This window comes from Protopterus annectens, chromosome 3.part1, assembly GCF_019279795.1.
Source record: "Protopterus annectens isolate FY-2018-M chromosome 3.part1, PAN1.0, whole genome shotgun sequence".
Classification (NCBI taxonomy): Eukaryota; Metazoa; Chordata; order Ceratodontiformes; family Protopteridae; genus Protopterus; species Protopterus annectens.
Window position 1 is genome coordinate 951,717,432 of NC_056732.1, and position 16,084 is coordinate 951,733,515.

A 16,084-nucleotide genomic window follows, 5' to 3' on the forward strand; every position below is an offset into this window, starting at 1 on the left:
GAAATTACTGGCTAAATATGCAGAGTGGGCTCAAATCCCATTGAAAACTCTAGCAAGACTAATAAATATTAAGCAACCTCCTTCTAGAATAATGGAAATTGAAGTTAAAGGTAAATCAATAATCAATATATACAAACCCAGAAATGTCATTTGAAGAAATATATAAAAATCTATATGGTCCACAAAAGCAGCTTCCTGTAGGAGAATATGAATATTACCTAGATAAATTCATGTTTCCAAAAATAAGTAATACACATAGTGACATACTCATGGCACCCTTTACAGAAAAAGAAATTAAACCAGAAATAAATAATTTAAAACCAAGCAAAGCCCCAGGATCTGATGGATTTACAGCTGAATTCTATAAACCCTTTAGTACACAAATATCAAATATTCTATTAAAAACATATAAATTATATTAGGAAATATGTTATCACAGATCTATATCTTAACAATTCAAAAACTATTTTCATACATAAACCTAATTCTGATAAAATAAATCCCCACAACTACAGACCCCTTGCATTAATAAATGTTGACTTAAAGATAATGTCCTTAGTCCTAGCAAACAGATTGAGAAAGATATTACCCTTTATAATTTCACCTGAACAATCAGGACTTCTGTATATTAGATAAGTCTGCAATAATACACTTACATTAGAGACTGCCATTTCAGTCCTATGAAAAGATAGTAACCCAAGATATGCTCTATCACTGGATGCATGCAAAGCCTTTGACAAAGTGAACTGAGAGTTTTTATTTAAAACTATGGAATACTTTAACATGCCTCAAAAAATTACTGATATCGTTAAAATACTCTACAGAAATTCATATGTAACAATTTCAGTTAACAAAGTAAACTGAAATCCAATAAAAATCATAACTACTGAAAAGAGACATGGAGGAGCTCTCTGATCACGTAGCCCAGGCCAGTATGACCCTGACCCCGAGTAGCATCCTGCCCTCTCCAAGAATTATACCACGTTACAGAGAAAAAAATATCAATTTCAACAGCTGGCTAAGCTTCTGGTGTCATTCAAAGGGGATCCAGTGTCTGTCAGCCTGGGATGACATGCTCGACAAGCCATGCTGCTTTGCTAGAGACGGCTTGCACCTGTCACCCTTAGGCTTTCGAATACTGGCCAAGGCTCTTGCCACCCCCATAGTGCCTATTTTAGGCAAGGCTCAAAAGACAAACCTACCGCCATAAATAGCACAAGTAACAAAAAACTGAGGGTAATGCTACTCAATGCCATAAGTATAAACCTCAAAATGCACGCACTCGAGGCACTCCTCAGTATGGAGAAAACAGATATATGTGCAGTAACAGAAACCTGGTTTAAGGCTCCAGAGAGCACCCCAGCACTGCCAGGCTACAACTCATACCATACATTTCAGCCACAAAACCCGGACCAAAATACAAAAGGCGGGGGAGTATCCATATTCATCAAGGATATCCACACCTCCAGGTTAGTGGCACAGCACAATGCTTCAGAGATCATCCACATGCAACTAACAACGGGCAAAACTGCTATTTAAATTACAGCTTGCTACAGATCACCCACCATGTCCCAGGATCCCCACTCCGAATTCCTGGAAACACTGGGAAACATAAAGGTTCTACCAAACACCCTGATATTGGGTGATTTCAATTACCCAAACATTAACTGGGAGAACTACTCAAGTACAAACTCCCTTGCCCAACATTTCCTAGAATTTATAAACTCAAATGCCTTGGATCAACTGGTCAACACTCCCACCAGAGGTGGCAACATATTGGACCTGGTCATCACCAACATGGGCGAGCGGTGTTCCACACCAGAGGTCAACCCCTCGCTGGTTAGATCTGACCATAAACTAATCACTCTGCATATCCACATTCTGCCACCACCCCCGGTCAAAGAAACCACCGTGAAAAACTTTTCAAAAGCAAACTTCACGTTACTTAAGACAGAGGTGGGAAGTTTCAACCCCCATGCTAAAGGATAATGCTGTCCAAGCTGCACAATCCTTTACTAATGCACTCTACAGGCACCTACAAGAATGCATGGATCATGCTATCCCAAACAAAACCAAGACTCACTCCTCCAAGAAAAGGAAACCAGTCTGGTGGACCCCTGCCGTAAACAAGCTATACAATTGAAGGAGGAAACTAGTACAGAAAAGAGTAAAATCCCAAGAAGGGAAGACATCCCTGATCAGTATCAGCAAGAAACTATGTTCCATCATAAAATCATCCAAAGCTAGCTTCGAAAGAAAAAATTGCCATGGACTCCAAAGATAACCACAAGGCATTCTTTAACTATGTCAAGAATCTAACTGGCAATTCTCAGATCTGCTCGGAGTTATGCAGAATGGCACAAAGTACACTGAACCGACCGATATAGCCAACATCCTGGCAGACAGGTTCAGTGCAAACGTCACCCCCCCTCTCACACCCAAAAGGGCCCATAACTATACCAGAAGAATGTAGTGCCCCTGAAATCACAGACACTCAGGTTAAAACAGCCCTCTCCAAAGCCAAAAACACAGCATCAATGGGACTGGACGGTGTCCCAGATTGCGTCCTACACAAGCTCAAAGATGAACTAACCCCTCACCTAAACACACTGTTTACACTCAGCCTCTCCACAGGCTACATGCCCACAGAGTGGCACACAGCAGCAGTTATTCTGCTCCACAACAGTGGGGCCACAACGGACCCTGGGAACTATCGCCCTGTAAGCCTGACTAGCTTGGTCTGCAAAGCTATGGAGCGCATCATCATGGATCACATTAACCGAGACATTGGGAACCTCCAAACACTGGACTCTACCCAGTTCGGCTTTATTAAGGGGAGCTCATGCCTCCTAAACCTGGTGGACTTCTTTGAGACAGTTACCAAGGCTATAGACGAGGGAAAGGAGGTCCACACAGCCTACCTAGAACTCGCAAAGGCCTTCGACACCATTCCCCACTCAGGTATTATAGACAAACTCACCAGCCTGAACATAAACCCCTACATCAAGAGATGGGTTGCCAACTGGCTCAGGGACAGAACCCACATGGTAAGAATTGCGGGAGCTAGGTCTGACTCTAAACTGGTTACAAGTGGCGTTCCCCAGGACTCAGTCCTAAGACCCCCTCTTGTTCGGCATATACTTCAGAGGTACAGGCAAGCACAGGAGGACTATGGCTGACCAAGTTCGCAGATGACTGCAAACTAGGGGTTCTAATTGACTCTCCGGCTGACACAGACGTCCTCCAAAAGGGTCTCAGTGAGACAGATACCTGGTGTCAAAGCCGTGGCCTCAAGTTAAATGCCAAAAAGTGCATAGTCATCCCCTTTGGAAAAAACAAAGTACCCACAAACTACCACATAGGTGGTAGCCCTCTAAATACAGAAGACGTAATAAGGGATCTGGAGACCCAAGTAGATGGCAACCTCTCCTTTGATAATCACATTGCCAAAGTAGTTAGAAAATCCTTCTATGTGGCCCACCTAATCACAAAAGGGTTTGCATCCAGATTGAAAGAGGTCTTTGTGCCCCTCTATGCATCACGCATCAGACCCATCATAGAGTACAATGCCCTATTTGGGATGTACTTTACAAGACACCTGCAACAACTGGAAAGACCACAGAAGTACCTCACCAAGAGGATCACTGGCCTCAAACAGATGCCCTATGCAGCTCGAATAAAGAAACTCCAGCTGCACTCTGTTACATACCGCCTACTCAGAGGTGATCCCTGCCTGACATACAAGGCCATGTCTAACCCAGAATTGATGGACATGCTCCATCTAAAGAAAACCATATCTCCTCGAACCACATGCTCCAGGGATATAAACCTCTCCACAACAATAAATAGTAAGTGCTGGAGGGATATATTCCTGTCCCAGAGACTTCCCATGCTCTGGAACAAAATTCCAGTCTACATTAGGCAGAGCTCTTCGCTAACCCTCTTCAAGAAAAACCTTGAAGAGTGGATGGGAAACAGAAAGTTTACCCCAGGGATCACTTCAATGGCTCTGCTGGACAGAGGCACAGGGAACTAATTTAAGGGGGCAGCGAAAGCCAACACATTCCGGCTAGGCTTATAAATGCCTTTGGGCAGATGGCCTAGTACCTACCTATGAACCTATAAATTGTACCAGACAAGGGTGCCCCCATCTCCCTACCAGTTCAACATTAATTTAGAAACCCTTTTACTATATATAGGGCAAAGAACTTTTCATCATATTCCAGCAATCCAGAATACCAAGTTAAAATTCACTGCCTTTGCAGATGACTTACTTTCATTTACTTTGAACTTCCAAATACGGACTTTCACAAAATCTTAAAAACATTAGCTGATTTTTCAAGTATAACAAACTTTGAGGTCAACCATTCCAAATCCTCTATTTTCCCAATAAACCCTGCAGGACACAAATAGTAATATTTCCCAGAAACCCACAATTAAAATAAACTATTTGCTTAAATATCTGGCAATACGATTTGAGCATACCCAAAAAGGCCTAATGAAAAATAACTTACAAAAAGCCTGGGTAAATATTAGTAAAGACATTACTAGATGGAACAGTATAAAACTCCCTTTCTTATCTAAAGCAGCTATCATCAAAATTAACATTCTTCCCAGAATTTTATTATTTCAATGCTACCAATTTAAATATCCCAAATAAGTTTTTTCATGCAATACATGCAGAATTATCTAGATTCATCTGGTTCCCAAAAACAGTCAGGATTGGCTATAATAAGCTAATCCTACCTAAAGGAAAAGGTGGTATTGGCCTCTGAGACTTTAATATGTACTACGAAATTAGTTGTGCCAGTAAAATCCTTCAAATTGCAAATTATAATAAAAAAAAGAGAACGAGTGGTCTCCAATGTGGGTGAATGTAACGAGTACCCATCTCAGAACTCAAAATATCAATCCTAAGTCACTTCCATTTATTAAACAAGAAATATTAAAAAAAAAAAACACATAAATTGATTAAAGATAAAAATAAACATATTTCAAAACCTAATGAAGCCCTTAAACTTAGAAGGTACCTTTGTACTTCTGCAACCCTTACACTTAAATCCAAACATGAAAATGAATATGTTAAATTTAAATTCTCACTCCTCAATAAGAAATTGTACACTATGGGACTTTTATAAACTAAAGGAAAATTCTATTGAGGATATTAGGTAAATTTTAAACTTACAGAAAATATATGGCACTATATTAAGACAAATTAAAGACATACTTAATCTAATAACACAAGAGATAGATAATAGAGATATTAATATTACTACGGCAGAATCAATCCTGAAAGGTCTGATATCTAACAGCAGAATGATGTCTAACGTCTACAAACTAATCTCCTCAATTAAACATCAATCCTCCATATTGTATTCAGACTATAGGGATACGATAAGCAAAAGCAATAGTGGGGAACAAAAATTACAAGCCATACAAAATACGATGAAACTAGTTCCTTTAAAAAAAAAATGATATTTACGCAACTTATGATAAATAATAATGTCTGCCTAACCCCTGTGAAATTAAATAAATACTACTCAAGTTCATAACACAAACGGAACCTAACCAGGGTGTCACTGTGAACAAATAGAAAGAAATCTCAGCAACAAGCGAAAATCACACTCCGGCTTTATTCTTGTACAGACAATATCCAACGACTAAGCACTTTCGCCAATAGTTTGGCTTCTTCAGAGTCATTGGACCATAACATCTGACAGTTTAAATAATACCATCAATTAGTGTGTAAACCAATCATAAACCTTAAATTTAAATGTTCACGTGCCTACATATCTAAATGTTGTTTAATCAATGGCTCCTAAAAAACAATGAGAAACCATACGCACAAGTGACTCATTAAATAATGTATATAAAAACATACATATGTTTATATAAATTAATACATGTGTATATGTATATATGTACAAAGACACAGGCTGTAACCCCTCTCATAAAGTTTTGTGACCATATAAATTTCACATAAAATACTCCAATACACTATTAAACTATCCGCAAGTAAAATATTGTCCCCTTACCATAAAAAGAAATCAGCATCCGCAGTGGTGGTGCTGCGGTAGCGTTGGCGCCTCACAGTAAGACACTGTCTGGTTCGATTCTCAGCTAGAGCGTCTTCTGCGTGGAGACATGCGTGAATGGGCATACCTTCATTGAAGGTTGTGCGTCAGGGCTGGCAACTTGGCACGTAAAAATCAACTGCCAATCATTAGCGGACCGGAGTTCCGCTGTGGTGACCCCTAACCGGAAAAAGCCGAAAGACACATACATACCATAAAAAGAAATCAGGGGACAGTGTTTGCTCTACTTTTCAATATTGAAGTAAATGAGACTCCCTCGTTTAAGCCTGGTGGTTGTGTGGCATTAAGCCTCAACTGCCACTTCAGCTCTTTAGTTTCCACCAGAAGTTTGTCATCACCTCCCCTGTCACTAGTTAAAACTCGATCTATTACAAAGAAAATACATTTCTTGAAATTGGGGCAAACTTTAGTGTGGATAGTTTAATAGTGTATTGGAGTATTTTATGTGAAATTTATATGGTCACAAAACTTTATGAGAGGGGTTACAGCCTGTGTCTTTGTACATATATACATATACACATTAAAAACAACTGTTTCTCAAAGGTTAATACATGGTTAAATCAGAGATGACTAATAATATATTTGGATGAATTTTAGTAGCGATTTTTAGAAATTTTATTAATTAACTGTAATAATTTATATAAACATATGTATGTTTTTATATACATTATTTAATAAGGAGTCACTTGTGCGTATGGTTGTTCATTGTTTTTTAGGAGGTATTGATTAAACAACATTTAGATATGTAGGCACGTGTACATTTAAATTTAAGGTTTATGATTGGTTTACAAACTAAATTATGGCATTATTTAAACTGTCAGATTTTATGGTGCAATGACTCTGAAGAAGCCAAACTATTGGCGAAAGCGCTTAGTCGTTGGATATTGTCTGTACAACAATAAAGCCGGAGTGTGATTTTCGCTTGTTGCTGGGACTACTCAAGTTAATCACCATACTGTCCTTACTGTCCATCAAAAATTGCTGATGTGCTCCATGTGTTCTGGAGTTGCAAATGCACTTAAAAACTGCAGTGCTCTTTAAGAGTGAAATTAGGGAAAATGGGTTATGAAAAATCCACACTTTCACGGGAATATGCTATGGTTCATATAGCCCCACATAAAATATCCAAATTGAATAAAGTACAGTTTTGTACCTACCATAAATGTAGATGTTCGAGGATTCCATTGCTGCAGTCTTAACTATTGGGTATAGTCCGCGTCCCAGTCGGCCCGAATACCAGAGTATAAGGCTGACGTCGGTCATGGCGCCTTAGACTGACGTCAGTACGTCAGGGTACTAATGCGCATGACCGACGTCATATCCTCAGTCTTTTCTTGCCCCAGATGTCAGAAGACCCTAAAAAGACAAGGCCCAAAATACCTGCACCAAAAACATGCACAACATATACAAGAAAATATACAAAAATATAAGCATGTAAACTCACCTACACAACCACCCCTAAACACAGAGGGGAAGGAGGGAGGGTAAATTGGACTGCAGCAATGGAATCCTCGAACATCTACATTTATGGTAGGTACAAAACTGTACTATGTTCTTCGTTTTCCATTGCTGCAGTCTTAACTATTGGGTAGAATCCCAAAGCAGAGGTAAGGGAGGCTGGCACATCATAAAGAAGTAGGAGCTGACAACATGCCTTGCAAGACAGCTGTGGCAAAACCAGCCCTAGACTTAGAGTAAATAGGAAGGTGATAATGCTTAGAGAAAGTATGCACTGAACTCCAAGTAGCTGCTTCCAAAATATCCTTAGTTGCCACCCCCCTTAGAAATGCTGTTGAAGTGGCAGTAGCCCTAGTGGAATGAGGCCTAATCCCAGCTGGAATTTCTTTTCCATGATGGGAATAACAAAATGCAATGCAAAAGCCAATCCACCTAGAAATAGTTTGTTTTGACACAGGCTTGCCCTGTGAACTCAAAGCAAAAGAAACAAACAACTGCTGAGACTGTCTAAAATCTTTAGTCCTGCTTAAATAATAACGCAATTGTCTGTGAACATCTAAAGTGTGCAAAATCTTTTCCCCTTTATTTTGGGGGTCTGCATAAAAAGTAGGCAAATGAATAGTTTGGTTTAAAGCCACACTAGAAACCACCTTAGGCATAAAGGAAGGATTAGTACGTAAAGATACCCTATCCTTATGGAAAATCAAAAAGGGCTCTACTGCCATAAGGGCCTGCAACTCAGACACCCTTCTTGCAGAAGTAATAGCCAACAGAAAAGCAGTCTTCCATGACAAGTATTTCAATTCAGCAGTAGCCGCAGGCTCAAAAGGTTGTAGAGTAAGTTTTTCCAACACAAAATTGAGATCCCAAGCAGGAGTAGGAGCTCTACGTGGGGGTCTTATATTCTTTGCCCCTCTAAGAAACTGCTTGAACAAAGGATGCGAAAACAATGGTGGGTCACAATCATAGTGAGCTGAAATTGCTGCAGCATGAATCTTAATGGAAGAAAAGGACAAACCTTTGTCCAATAACTCAGTAAGATATTGAAGAGCCACACTCAAATTAGGCTCAGAAATCTCCAAATTCTTTGCTGTACTCCAAAATAAAAATCTTTTCCATTTTTCTGCGTACACCTTCCTTGTACTAGGTCTTCTAGCTTCCATAATCACATTTAAAACCTGTTGAGGAAGTTGAGACCTGCTGTGCTTCAACAGAGAATATGCCAGGCTGTTAGATGAAGAGAATGAAGCTTGACATGGAGCAGATGACCGTCCTTCTGAGATAACAGATGAGGAATCAGAGGTAAAGGCCAAGGAGGCTTCTTTACCAGACTCCGCAGTAGTGGGTACCAGTGTTGCCGAGGCCAATCTGGAGCTATCAAAATCATCCTTGGCCTGTCTTGTCTGACCTTCAATAGTACCTTTGGAAGAAGAGGCAGAGGTGGAAAGGCATACACATGAAGGTTTTTCCAACTGAAAGACAGAGCATCCACTTTCCAAGCTGTGTGATGAAACCCCTTTGTGCAATACTTTGGCAGCTGGTGGTTTAGTGGAGAAGCGAACAGATCTATGTCTGGAGTTCCCCATGACACTGTCAATGTCTGAAATACATGAAGATCCAGTTTCCACTCGTGGGGATCCATGATTTGTCTGCTTAACACATCTGCTAAGGAGTTCTGTGCTCCTGGCAGAAACCTTGCCTGAAGAGTTAGTTGCAAGCTTAGGGCAGTCTCCCATAAAATCATTGCTTGCCTGCATAGAGGATAAGAATGTGTTGCCCCTTGCTTGTTGATGTACCACATGACAGTTGTGTTGTCTGTTAGAATCAACACCTGCCCTGGAAGAAGAAACTCCTTGAAAGCCATTAATGCAAACTGGACTGCTAACATCTCCTTCATGTTGATATGTAGATGCTGTAGTCTGGCAGGCCACTTGTCTTGTATCCACTTTCCATTTAGATGAGCTCCCCAAGCAATGTCCGAGGCATCTGTCGTTAAAATCTGACTTGCCTCTGGCCGGGTCACAGAGAGTCCCTTGTTTAGGTGACATTCCTGAGCCCACCACAAGAATTCTTTTTGAAGGCAAGGTATAATTTGAATGACAGTGTCCAAATCCTGGCAGTGCTGTGTCCATACATTTTTGAGATACCATTGCAGCTTCCTCATATGCAGTTTGGCATTGGGAAGCACCAGAATACAAGATGCCATGAACCCTAATGCTTGAAGGACTGACCTTGCAGTCAGCACGGACTGATGAGATAGTTGATGGAAGTAAAGTGACAGACTCTTTTGTTTGTCCGGGGTTAAGAAGGCCATCTGGGCTGCTGTATTCAGTCTCACACCCAGAAAGCACATGTCTTGAGAGGGTACTAGACTGGACTTTATTTCGTTCACAGAATACCCAAGGCATCTTAGCACTGCTATAACATATTCCAGATGTTGTAGAAGGTCTTCCTTTTCTTGAGCCAGAATCAGGCAATCGTCCAAGTAAGGATAGATTTGAATTCCTTGAAGCCTGAAGTAAGCTATCACTGGAGCCAGAACCTTTGTGAACACTCTGGGCGCAGTAGATAAGCCAAAGGGCAATGCAGAGAACTGATAATGAGAATTTCCAGTTCGAAACCGCAGATACTTCCTGCAACTTAGCTTTATAGGCACATGAAGGTAAGCTTCCTTGAGATCTAAAGTTACCATCCAGTGATCTTTGCCCAGCAGAGGTAAAAGTTGTTGTAACGTCAACATCTTGAACTTGGGAATGTCCAGATAAGTGTTGAGGAGAGATAAATCCAAAATTGGTCTCCACGTGTTCCCCTTCTTTGGTACTAGGAACAGGCGAGAATAAAAACCTAGGCCCCTTTCTGATACAGGGACTGGCTGAATGGCCCCAATCTGGAGTAACTGAGAAACTTGCTTGTGAGCCTCTTTTCTTTGTGGAGGAGGAACGTCTGGCATGCCTTTGAAAGGGGGCATAGTGTGGAAATAAAATCTGTAACCGTGGTGAATGATATCCAACACCCATCTGTCTTGAGTAATTAAATCCCAATTTTCTTTGAAAAGAGACAGTCTTCCTCCCAAAGGAGCTGCCAGACGAGAATCCACTGGCAGCTGAAAAGGCAGGTCATTGGGTCTGTTTACGAAAGGACTGACCCCTGCCCTCACCAGAAGTCTGAGCAGGTGAACTCCCTGATCTAGGCCTAAAATAACCTTGAGCCCTGCCCCTACCACGTCTAGACCTACCCCTAGACTGGGAATCATAAGCAGGATATGTCCACCCCTTAGCAGGCCAATTTCTACTAAACTCGGAGGCTGCACCTGCAAAAATCTTTAACAGTTTGCATAGACTTAGCTTTGTCCTCCATTTTCTTTAAAACTGCTTCCACAGGCGATCCAAACAACACATCAGACTGTAAAGGAGCATCCAAAATCCTTGTCTTAACATGCTCAGCTAAATTCTGATCCTTCAACCAGGCATGCCTGCGAAGAACAGAACTAGTAGCAGCCACCCTCGAGGAGGCCTGTACAGCATCAAAACCACATTGCAAAGAATGCTTACCCACTTGTTCAGACACATGAACCAAATCCAGCAACTCTTTACACTCAATACCTTCCGCCAAAGCATCCACCTTAGATTTCAATTGTGAAAGGAGATAATTTTGATATTTTAGCATGTGAAACTGACAATTCAACGCTCTCATGGCTAGAGTGGAAGAAGTATACACTTTCTTTCCCCACCTATCCAAAGCCCTTGCCTCTTTATCAGTGGGAACAGGATTTTTAACCACAGAAGCTTTAACACCCTTAGGCCCCTGAGAAACAGTTTCTGGGTCCGCCCTAGGACTCCTAAACAAATACTTATGAGCTTCGGGCACCCTATAATACCTATCAGGCTTAACAGGAGCAGGAGGCAAGGAGTCAGGGTTCAGGGAAGCCTCTGCAAAAACATCTTCAACCACATTCAACACAGGAGGAATAGCTAAGGGCCTATGCTGGGGCAAAAACAAGAATTCCCTAAGCCTTTTCCTGGAATCAGAGTAATCCTGGCCTTCCCATTTAAAATGCTCCCTCATGGAATGCAGAGTCTCTGAAAATGAGAAATCCTCAGGAGGAGAAGCTGTAGGAGTGGAATCATCCACATCAGAATCAGAATAAGTAGGATATTCTTGCAAGTCTTCCGCAGAAGACTCCGAAGCCTCTGAACACTGTTCAAATCTATCAAACTCCGGTTCCACCCTAGGCCTCTTATCAGGTGGGGGCATAGAACCTCTAATCATAGTAATCAAATCCTCTGCCATTCTAAGCATGTGTTTCTTAGGTACAGAACCCGAAATGCTAGGAGAAGCCCCCCCTGAAGCTGAACTAGGCCTACCTCTCAGAGAAGTTTTGGCAACAGTAGGAGAGGCTCTAACTACCTTTGAAATAGAGGGAAGCACAGTTACCTGAGAAGCCCCCACAGCTAGGCCTACCTCCTGAGAAGGCACATCCTGTAGAAGTAAAGTTTCTGCCTGAGACTCCATGGAAACTCCTGGCAAAACCTCTGGCTCCACTGAGCCTTCTAAAGAACCGACGTCCGGGACTGCCGGTTCATCAACCCTAGGCTTTACTGACTTGTCCTTGCGCTTCTTGGACGAAGCGGGCGTCGGAGCATCCGACGGCATTTTATAATTGCAACGTTTCCCAAACACTAACCTGGCACAGTCTAACCTCCTCTTAATAGTGCGTTTGTTAAACCTAGCACAAGAGCGGCAACCAACAACGTCGTGCTCAGGCCCTAAGCAAGGTATACACAAAGTATGGTAATCCCTATGAGGTATCTGTTTCCCACAAGAAATACAGTTATTCACTTTTTCTGACATCCGGTAAAATACTGAGGCAAGAAAAAACCAAAATGTTCCCCAACGGGGTACTTAGCCAACTCTGTTTCGGTCTGAAACTCCGGTTTCGGAAATATTTCAGAACGCCAACCTGCACTCGCAAAACTGCTTCTGCATCGGACCATGCGGCAAAAAAGACTGAGGATATGACGTCGGTCATGCGCATTAGTACCCTGACGTACTGACGTCAGTCTAAGGCGCCATGACCGACGTCAGCCTTATACTCTGGTATTCGGGCCGACTGGGACGCGGACTATACCCAATAGTTAAGACTGCAGCAATGGAAAACGAAGAACATCCATGTATTGCTTACCAACTTCACTTTAGGTAAGTTATATATAACCCAGAAATTACTTGACCGCACCAAACTATCCTAGTGTGGCTTCAAAAGTATGGTAGTAAATCTTCCCACAAATTAGTTGCAAAGGACAAAAGGAATCCCTCCTATCTACACAAATACTGGAATCTCCTCTTTAACAATATACTGAAAGATTAAACTATGTAGAAGAGCTTTAAAAAGGGAAATGAAAGTATGTACTAAACTAAAATCAAAACCCCAAATAAACACAGACAAAGAGATGAATCATTCGAAATAAAATTATACAATTTCTTCAGTCCTTTCCTTTTCTTTTTTTTCTCTTACATTTCACCTAAAGTACCGTATATATGAATGAATCATGACACTATTGTTGTAAATAATTGTAAACAGATGCTTTGTTATGTTTTAAAATATATAAGGTATGTGCACAAGCAACTCATATTTCTTTCCTATTTGAAAAAAATGCATAGCCATGTAATCTCTAATATACATATAGAGACAAATGATCAATTTTTTTTGTTATGAGTACTTTGCTGAATATTACTTGCATTCACAATCCCATCTGTTTTGTTGTGTAACTTAAATTGTTTAATTATAAGTTAAAAAATATATATATTATTTTGTAAATTGTAAGGCACACAATCTTAAGAATTTTCTGAAATCTGAATGAAGTGGAATGTGCAGATATGCATTCTTTATATCCTCGAGTAACTAAGAATGTCCATGGAAGGTTCACTGCAACAAGAGTCTATAAAGATAACATCTTGAATTTGGAGCAATTAAGAATGTATTGAAAAATAACAAATCCAGAATGGGTCTCCAAGCTTCTCTCCTTTTTGGCAACAGAGTAGAACCTTTTTTTCTGTTGGTGGGGAGGTACTAATGCTACAGTCCCCTGCCGACAACTCTTTGCAGAATAGGTAAAACCAAGGACTGTTGATTTGGAGAAACCTGTCAAATACTAAATTCACAGGGAAAAGAAGCCAGGATATCCCATACCCTCTTCTCTATGATGCTGGGAACCCAAATGTCTGAAGTAATCAGTTTCCAAAAAGAAGAAAGCTTCTTGACAGAGGTAGGGAGGGAGGGAGGGCAGGCTAATGTTGGAGAAAATGGGAAGAAGAGCCTGACCGTCACAAATTAACTGGCTTGTTTGCAAAGATTTAGGTCCTTTGAAGTCACATTTTAGTTTGCCTTGAAATTTCTTTTTAGAAACTCAACAAACCAGGCTGCAGCTAGAACAAATGAACCACTGGTGAAACAGTCAGTATTCACATAGACAGCATCCAATGGAACAATCAACAGTTCAGGAAGGTACAAATCACAGTCCAGTCTTTAAAAGCAAAAAAAAAACATTATTCCAAAAGGTGAACGCTTTCATGGTGAAGCCACCACTTCATCAGACCATCTTTTTAAAAACGGTTTGCTCTTTTATTGAGCCTTTTTGTTTCTTGAAAAAAAAGGGGGCAATATCTGTTTAAAATCTAGCAAGTTTTTGAAAATCCCACCTGCAGCAAAACAGTACAGTTGTGTAAATAAACTTATCATAATATCCAGTAATCCAAACAAACTGTGCAGTCCAGGTGAATTGGAAGGAATGTACTCTACTAGTGGGAAATACCAAGCAGTCACACAGGGGATAAAAGTAAAATAAACCAAAACTGCAGTAAGGCTATGACAAAAATCCAGTCAGAAATAAGGTTAAAAACAACATTTAATAGAAACTATAAACAAAATATTCTTCAGGTTCACAAACCAAACCTGCTGTCTGGCCAGCTTCTCTTCTCTTAACTCTTTAGTCAAGAATTGGAATGCTCTACCATTAGCTATCAGAACAATCCCAAATCCTGGCCACTTGAAAACTTCTCTCCATACTTGCTTAACTTCCACCTGGCACTGAACTTGCATTCAGCCACTTGAATACCTACCTCTAATGATTGTATTGTCTCCCTATTTTTCAGTCTGTGTATTATCAAAAAATCTTCTATGCAGCAATAATCTTTAAAAACTTTTGTAATCTACCTCACTAGTACTTGTCTTGTCAGTGAATATGTTTTTTAACTTTGTAATCCAATATGTTAGATAATATATTCTATCTATTTATATACTTTAGATTTTTCTTATTATATTGTGGAAATTTTCTCCCCAGGCCTCTACTGAAAAAGGGATCTATATGGCCCAGTGGACCTTCCCAGTTAACAAATTGCAAATTACTAAATTGCAAATATATAAAATATGAAACAAAAGTTAAGCACCTTCATCCCTCATCATTTCAAACAGCACTTCCTCAGAACTTACTTATTCCAGTTTAAATATCCTTGTTCACTTCAAGCAATTTATGTCTTAAAGGTACAGTGGTAGCAAAAAAGAGTCTATGTTGTAAAACGAATCAAGCCCGATAGCATGAGTAAAATATCTTAATACAAGCATATATATTTATCCAAATATTTAAGTCCTTGGAAGTCATGTTTTGGTTTGCCCTGAAATTTCTTTTTAGAAACATTTTACTCTTTTATTGAGACTTTCGTTTCTCAGGAAAAAAAATGGGACAAGATCGGTTTCAAATCTAGCAAGTTTTTGAAAATGTCACCTGCAGCAGGACAATACAGTTGTGTAAGTAAACTTACCATAACAGCAGATGTTCGACTGATTGCTGCTGTAGTAGTCAGGTATATGGGGTTTTATCCCATACAGGATACAACAGCAGGAAAGCTTTCAGGGTAGTTTCCACACACCCAAACTATTAGTCAGTTTGAGATGTGCTGATAAAATCAGGTTTGGGTGTCAAGCTCTTCAGAGCTTTCATGCCAACAAAGTGAGGGAAGCTAAAGCCTCGAGAAGATAATGCTAAAAATGTAACAATTAAAATTCACACCCAGGCATAAAAACACATCAAAATAAATTAAGGGGGAGATGGAGCAGTTTCTGTAGCAGTGATCATCTGAACATCCATGTTCAGTAGATGTTCTTTGCAAGGATCACTGCTGCAGTAACCTAAGCTATATGGACAGATTACCATAGCTTAGACTAATTGGAAGGAGGAAGAATAAGGGTCCAAGAGCCCCAGGAAAATGACCCTAGTAAAGTCTGTCATAGACCTGGAGAAGGAATCTAATTTATTACAGTCTTTGTAAAAGCCTGCATGTAAAAAGTTGCTGCCTCTAGAACACTTCTAGCATCCAACCTCTTCCAAAAAGCCATAGATAAAGCCAAGACCCATGGCCCTGCCTGGAATTGTTTTGTTGTGATGAGTATAACAAAAAGTAATACTATGAGACAAAGATTTTGAAATAGTCTGTTTTGACACAGACTGACCTTTTTTCTTACATTCACAAGAAATGAA

At 40.3% G+C, this 16,084-nt stretch overlaps 1 protein-coding gene across 1 annotated transcript in view; it reads right to left on the reverse strand.

The window, feature by feature from the left end:
• Nucleotides 1–16,084, reverse strand: part of RTTN (rotatin) — a 3,641,098-nt gene that overhangs the window by 3,356,957 nt on the left and 268,057 nt on the right. The window contains exons 5-6 of the mRNA XM_044067142.1: nucleotides 12,072–12,089; nucleotides 784–816 (exon numbers count right to left, since the gene is read on the reverse strand). Coding sequence (XP_043923077.1) covers nucleotides 784–816; nucleotides 12,072–12,089 — 51 coding nt within the window. The remainder of the gene's footprint in view (nucleotides 1–783; nucleotides 817–12,071; nucleotides 12,090–16,084) is intronic.